At 50.5% G+C, this 7,845-nt stretch overlaps 1 protein-coding gene across 1 annotated transcript in view; it reads left to right on the top strand.

The window, feature by feature from the left end:
- Positions 1-7,203, top strand: part of LOC133342934 (uncharacterized) — a 29,668-nt gene extending 22,465 nt beyond the window's left edge. Inside the window, 3 exon segments of the mRNA XM_061552332.1 lie at positions 622-2,037; positions 2,069-2,333; positions 4,398-7,203. Of these exon segments, the coding sequence (XP_061408316.1) occupies positions 622-2,037; positions 2,069-2,333; positions 4,398-5,161 (2,445 nt within the window). The 3' untranslated portion in view covers positions 5,162-7,203.
- The last annotated feature ends 642 nt before the right edge of the window (positions 7,204-7,845 follow it).

Raw genomic sequence — 7,845 nt, forward strand, 5'->3', positions numbered from 1 at the left:
TGGTAAAACAACTGTCCACGTGGCATCAATTGCACAGAGCAAACTGCGAGTATAATTTACAAATAATTTATTTCTAATTAGCGACTTGCTACTTTGCACTCCGATCGCGTTTTTGTATTATTTGTGTGTTACCCGTCCCCTACTGGACATCTGTGAAAAAGAGTGTTATAGTCAATCGGATCCTTCCAGTTTCAATAAATATTCTGAATACAATGCAAATAATGATGATTATCTCTGTAAATCTCTCTTGTCCACTCGCTAACCTGTTCACCTGCTCTCACCTGCCACCCTTCTCACCGTGCCAAACTCCTTGCTCACCCCTTGCTTTCTCACCCCTGATCTGCAATGTCATCTCTCACCACTCACCCATCACATCATCCCTCGCCTGTCATCTCACCTATCTCCTCCGATCCCTTACTCTTCACCTCACCGATCGCCTTGCACTCCTCACTGCCGACACATTATCTCTCACCACTCACCCGTCACATCGCCTGTCACCTGCCAACGCCTCAACCGTGCCAACTCACAAATCACCTACGACCCCCTGACCTGGCTCGTCGCCACCACTCACCGATCACCTTTCACCTGCTCACATCTCACTCCACCCACCCACCACCACAGCGCGTTTCTAGACATGCAATCGTTCAGCGACAGAGGGTCGGCCCCTCCCTCTCATCCTCGTCCTCCTCATCCTCCTCGTCATCATCGCCCTCCTCCTCGCACTGGGCGTGCAGCCTGGGCGTCTGGGATTGCCACGTGACCGCCGCGCTGCGCTCGGGGTCCTGGAAGCTGCTGACCGGGGATCCGGGTCACGGCGACTGGGTCCCCGTTCGGACGGGGCCGGAGCTCCAGGGCCGCTGGTGGAACCTGGAGAGGCGTTCCTACTCGCGAGCGAGGATCGCAAAGGGCGGCAACAGCGGCAAGAGCGTCAAGGGCAGCAAGGGCAGTGGAGGGAAGGACGAGAGGAGGAAGAGGAAAGGGAAGAAGAAAAGGAGCCGGAGAGGGAGGAGAGGGGCAGTGATGGAGGAAGAGGCGAGGGCATCATCATCATCCTCGTTGTCTTTGTCTCATTCTTCTGTTTCATCATCAGGGTCGTCATCATCAGCGTCGCCGAGCGGCAATCTCGAGACAAGATTATTCCCCAGCCACTACACGAACAGCAACGTCATCGACAGCAGCAACTACATCCTGCAGCAGCAGCTGCTGCAGCGGCACGTGGACAGCAAGCTGAGCCCAGCTGGGGGCAAGGATCGCACTGGGCCCGGGTTCAGCTGCAGGGACAGCAAACGGCACTGCGGCCAGGGTGACAACAATGGGACGATGAGAACGCACAGCAACAGCAAGAGGAGAAAGTTGCTTCAAGGCGACAACAGTCCGCGGAACAGCAATGCGAGGAGCAGCAACGGGAGCAACGGCAACGCAGACAGAAGTAACAGCCACCGTGGCGACAGCAGCTTAACCAACAGCCATCCCAGCAACGGCAACCGCAGCAACGCTCACCGGGGTGCCGTGACTCTACGGGATAGCAGCAGCGACGGGAGAGACGGCCATCAAAGCGACAGCCATGCGAAGAACGGCACCGAGAGCCCGAGCACGTGTGCGCACGGCTGCGGGAGTAACGACAGCCGTAGCAAGGGCCACTCGAGCGCCAGGAGCGCTCCCGTGACGGCATACCTGCTGAGCAAGGTGACCAAGATGACGGGCAGCCACAGCGCGGTGGTCGGGGTGGGCTTCGTGGGGTTCCCGGTGAAGGACTCGGCACCGCCGCGAGGAGGAGGAGGGGGAGGAAGGGGTGATGGTGGAGAAAAAAGGGGTAAAGGTGGTGGAGGAGGAGGAAGGGGTGATGATAGTGCAGATATAGGTAAAGCAGGAGGAGGCGATAAAGGTGGTGGTCGTGGTGTCGCTGGAGGAGACAGAGGCGGAGGAGGAGGAGGAGGAGGAGGTGGCGGAAGAGTTAGCAGTGGAGGAGGTGTAAGAGGAGGAGGCGGTGGAATAGGTGTTGGAGGAGGCAGAGTCGGTGAACGAGGTGGAGGAGCAGTTGGTGGAGGAGAAGGAGGTGGAGGAGGAGGATGGTGGAGGCAGAGCAGCACCGGCAACACCTGCATCGACTCCGGGACTCAAAGGAGACCGCGCGTGGCACCGCCACGTGCAAGTGACCAACGATGACGACGATGACGACTACGATGATGACGATGACGACGATGACAGTGACGTTGACAGTGGCGGCAGCGACGATGGCGGCGAGGAGGTGAAGATGTTGTGGCTCTTCAATATCTCGGCCGACCCCTATGAGCGACACGACGTCTCCTCGCTCTACCCGGAGGTGGTGCTGGGTGAGATGCACTAACAGGCAGCGGACCTACTTTCTGTACTTTCCGTCGTGCCTGTCCACTCTCTCTCTCTCTCCAGCCTACACCACAAGAGGAGTATGGTGGTAAAAAGTCGTGCCACAAAGCCAGAACGACCAGGGTTCGATGTATGACTCGGGTGCCTATTGTACGTTCTATCCCCCTGTTATGCACGTGTTTCATCAGGGTTTATCTGGTTTCCTGCCATAGTTAAGCAAGTAAAACATGCAATGTCACCGGTATTGGCCGAACATTTCCATCTAATACAAGATCCCCCTCCCCCTGAAACGGACCCTTCAAACTCAGTGTGGCTTTCCTAGGTAAGTAAGCCAACATGAATATTATCTTCTCTGTAGCCTCGACATCCATGCATCTTCTCCACTCTCGCTCTCTTTCCAATCTCGTCTGCACAGTTTTCCGCGCCCCTCCAATCAACTGACACGTGACATGTTCCCCATTTTCTTGGTTCTTTCGGTAAAGTCACATAGAAGGGAAATAATAAAATAATAAAAATAAAACATAATAAAATACAATTCTCACGACGTTTCGGTCACAACGCAAGCAGCCGTCCTCAGGTGAAGAACAGGGCTGTTATTATTTCCCTTCTACGTGACTTTACCGAAAGAACCAAGAAGATGAATCCCTGCAGTCACGAAAGCTTTAAATCGAAAATTTTTTTCCGCATTCTTAACCCCTTTCACAATGCATTATCTCGTGCGTTGTTTATTTAGAATGGACGCTATTTACAAGATAAGGGGGGGGGGGGGGTGTGGGAATACAGTCGACCCTTCTGCATCTCGACTTTCCCCATCGCTGTTTCGATATATCGCGGGGTCGGCATAAGAAATAAAATGGGAATTCTTTGGGAGTTTTTGGGAGATTTGCGAAAGCCACAGACGACACGCAAAATTTTTAGTAACTCAAATGCATAAAATGTCAGTACTGGTATATTAATGTATTTTATCTTTCAATACCATAAATATACGAATTTTTTTTTAAGTCAAATTTTGTACAAATTTAAGTTTGCGAAAAGAACGCGAAAGCCAGCAGACGACACGCAAAGGCTCGCAGCACCCCCCCCCCCGAACTCTCCGGCTGGAGGTGCTCGCTTTGCTTGCCAAGGGGATCAACATTTTTTACGCGGATTTTCCAAATCGCGAGTGGCCTGTGGCGTTAACCCCCGCGATGTGGAAGGGTCGACTGTATACTGCCCTTCGACACGTTTCAAGAATGTGAGGACTCATGAGACCGGGATGAGTCTCGTTTACAAGAGCGACTTGGAGGCATTGGTCTACCGGAAGAAGGCGATAATCGATATCGGTGTATGATCCCAATGAACAAATTTGCGGTGTGATTTTCGAATTTGGCAAAAAATTGGACCCTGGTGGCAGCACGCAATGGCCTACTCTTGGGTGCAGTGTGCAAATCACTGCGCCACCACTCGACACGCGCCCAGAGACACACACAAAGATTCCCCCGTATAGCGTGAACAGACTTTTCGGGTAAGCGCTGTTAGCGAGCACTTATGTAGGGCCGCATGGCACAGGAGGGGGTGGGTATCCAGCACCACGCCCAGCCGACTTTGTCTCCCCAGTGGCGATGTTCACACAGCGCATGAGGTACTCATTTGAGGCTGAGTTGACCTAGGGGATGCCCAGAACCGGTTCAGATAATTGTCACTGGTGGTGGCCGCGAGCGGGAATCGAATTCGGGTCGCTGAGTTTATAGTGCGGAACACTAACTACTAAACTACGGCTCCCCCCCCCACAAACACACACTTGCAATTACGTACACATAGGAAGAACTACCAACAAATCACATGGACTGAATATCACAGCAAGTACGCAACGGGAATCGTGCCAAACAGCTCATTTGGCTCCTTCCATAACGCGAGCCTATCGACCAGGGGATCTCAAATCATTGTCATCATAATAAATCAATCACATGACTATGCACTCCCACTTTCTACCACCTTCACCACTGCCCCACCTCTGACCCCGGTCTCTCTCCCCTCCCCCTTGTGGTGTCTCGCCCCTCCCCACCTCCCAGGTCTGCTGCTCCGTCTCGCTGCGTACAACCGCTCAGCGGTGCCCGTGTGGTTCCCTCCTCACGACCGGCGAGCTGACCCGGGCCTCACAGGCGGAGCGTGGCTTCCCTGGGACCCTGCCCCCTCACCACCACCATCATCAGGGTCATCACCATCATCAGGGTCATCATCAGAATCAACAACATCAAAATCATCAGAAGAGTCATCTTCATTGGAAGTAGCGACATCATCGTCATCCCAACCGTCACCACCGTCTCAAGGTTCCACATTATCATCGTCACCGTCGTCATCGTCATCAGCAAAGGTTCCCAACGTCAACCAAACGACGACAAAGCAGCGGCAGCAGCAACAGCAGCGGCATCAGCAAAAGCAGCGTGTTAAGGCTCATCGTCAGCAGCAGCAGAAAGGACAACAGCAGAAGACACCAGCACCACCACAAAAACACAATCATCAGACTCAGGAGCAGCAAAAGCAGAAACAACAGCAGAAGCCACCACAGAAAAACAATCACCAGTCTCAGAAGCAGAAGCAGCAGCACCAAAAGCAGCATCTGAAAAAGAAACAGCAGCAGCAGCAGAAGCAGAAGAGACTTCAGCAGAAAATGAGACAAAAGGTGGCTCGGCAGAGAGAGAGGCAGCGCGAGAGGAAGATGCAGGCGGAGAAGAGGAGAGCGGAGGCGCGAGAGAAGAGCCGAAGTTGCCCGCTGTGCAAGCTCCGCTCGTACTTTCACAAACTCAACGTCGCCCTCACGCTGAACCGCATCTGAGCTTTTCCTGTCCCCATCTTCTAAGCCGGGGTGGGGGTGGAGAAGCTTTCCACTTTACTTAGGGGCCATTACAGTGACACAAGTGACTGAGTTTAGCACTGTGATGACATCATCTTACTACTCTATTTAAGCGCGGAAACATGAAGACTTTTTCACAATTATGGCAAATCGCCTGATGAAGCTAGTTGTAATCACCAGCGAAACATAGTACTCAAATCGTACATTTTATGGGTTTACTCTCCAACACACCGGTGGTAGCTAATCGGCACGTTTCGCTTTACGTGACGAACCTTACCTAGTGGCTGTGTCGGGTGGTGGTGGGTTAACGACACATTTACATTGACGCGATCTAACCAAAAAAGAAACCCCTTTATTACGAACAAGTGACTGAGCAGGACATAAAAAAATTACATTCACACAGTGTTGTTTCCATGCCAAATATATCCACCCTCTAGTATCCGATTAGTGCGGCTAAGACGCTTGCGGTAACGCGAGCAAAGGTCGTTTGAGGGGGGGGGGGGCTGTTTCGAAGTGGCAGGCCTTGTGTGGCCCTGGGGCGTATTAATCGGGGCCGCGGGGTACTGCATGCAGCGGCCCGCATGCTGCAGTTTCCTCTCGACGGCTTCCATTTTGCTGTGTAGTAACCCTCCCCCCCTATATTTTTTAGAGTTGAGAATACGTGGCCATTCCAACAGGCATCAGTGACACAGATGGTCTCTACCAGGGATACAACTACATTTGGCTTTTTGACAAAGTAGTGCCAATCATTTAATTAACGCCATAGAGATGATGATGATGGTTATATGTTTATACAAAGTGGTACATATTTGATCGGGCTCTGAAGACATAGGCGATGTGGACGCGCGACAGGCTGGTCGACTATTTGGTGGAGGGGTTTCGGAAAGCTGAAACTCCGGAGTGAAAAGCAAACGACCCATGTGCCTTTAAAGTACCTTTTCAGCCAGTGCAGAGTACGTCCAGCTACGAATTACGGAGCTGTGCATGGCTGCAAATTATGCTGAGAAATCGGAAATGCTAATTCAGACTCCCAGAGTCGTTGGTAGGAGCCATTGCGATAGTAGGACCCACGTGATTGCATTGCAACACGAGGAGATAACGTGCCGGACAGGACAACCACTGTGAAGATGGACGACCACCACGGCAAGAATGTATATTTGAATGAAATGAGAGTAGATTATTCCATTATTAATACTATAGTTACGCTTGTTTACATAGAGGAAAGCCTTGCTCGGTCCCAAGAGTATTCCAGGAGGGTCATATCAAGTTTTATATGCAGGACAAAGAATTGTGCATCAGACCACGTGTGCGTAGAAGGGCGGTCGCCCGAAACGTTGCCTATTAATTATATATACCGGGTGTATATCGGTTAGCGTGCTGCGCTACGAACCCAGTGACCCGACTTCCTTTCCCGCTCGCGGCCGACACCAGTGTCAATTATCTGAACTGGTCCTGGGCCTCCCCTAGGTCGACTCGGCCTTAAATAAGTGCCTGGTACGGTGTGTAAACATCGCCACTACGGAGACAATGACGGCCGAGCCTGGTGCTGGCCGAACCACTTGACCCAAATTTCTGTTGAGTGTCTACGGGGGATCTTTGTCTTTGAACAAGGCAGCCCTTTGTGGTTTATGCTGCGTTTATTTTTAAAATTGTCGTTTAATTTATGCCACTGTCGTTGATTACACGTTTTTGCGATTGTATTGTTTTAATAATGCATTTATTATGTTTATGTATTTGTTTTCTGCTTTCAAAGCCGTGTAAATATAAATCTATTACAAATAAAACTGTGTTCACGACATGGTTCACAAATGTGGACATTTCACGAGATATTTTTTCATGGAACAAAACTGAAAGGTGCATGCTTGTAATTACACTGAGAGACAGGAAGAGGATAACGTGGGCTAGAGAACACAATCGAGTGAATTACATTTTCACTGCATCGCACGTTTTCGATGCCCTTTGGCGGCCGTCAGGAACCCTTTTCCTTCCAAATATTAGGAAGCTCCTGGAATTATTCACTTTTAGTTTGTTGTCCTTCCCCCGCACATCCCATTAGCATGGTGGGCTATGTCCAGTGCTAAACAAGTTCAACATACATACATCATGAAAACTGTTACGAAGGTAAGCTGGCTTGGGGAGTAAGTGTCGCTCCAAGGGATGATGGATGATGGTCAAGAATAATTAAGGTGTTCTCGTCAAGGAATGGAACGCATCCAAGAAGATATCTATCGAGGAAATGGAACAATGAAATCTAAACTATTAAAACTATTTCTTTTTTTACCAGGTAAGGCCCACTGAGCTATATATAGCTCTTTTTCAGAAGCGACCTATCCACAAATCGCTCAACGACGTGGCTTATGTGTCGCCAAATACTTGAAACCAGTTCGTGTGTAGGAACTATTATTATACTTCCGATCGTGAGAGATGGCAGCAGCTTTAGGCGGCTTTCATCCAGCAGTAGATTGGCCATGGCTCTTGATAATGATGAAACAAAACTGTTGGTCACATTTAATTTAATGTATCTTGAACTTATTTTTCACCTTATATAACCAACCATGTTTTATTCGGAAGTGTGACAATTAGACCAGTTAAACGTTTCGGACACGAGCCTCCGTCACAGCCACGACAGCTGTATCAAGTAAATGATACAGCTGTCGTGGCTGTGA

Source organism: Lethenteron reissneri, chromosome 2 (assembly GCF_015708825.2).
Source record: "Lethenteron reissneri isolate LAM-NWPU_2019-01 chromosome 2, ASM1570882v1, whole genome shotgun sequence".
Classification (NCBI taxonomy): Eukaryota; Metazoa; Chordata; class Hyperoartia; order Petromyzontiformes; family Petromyzontidae; genus Lethenteron; species Lethenteron reissneri.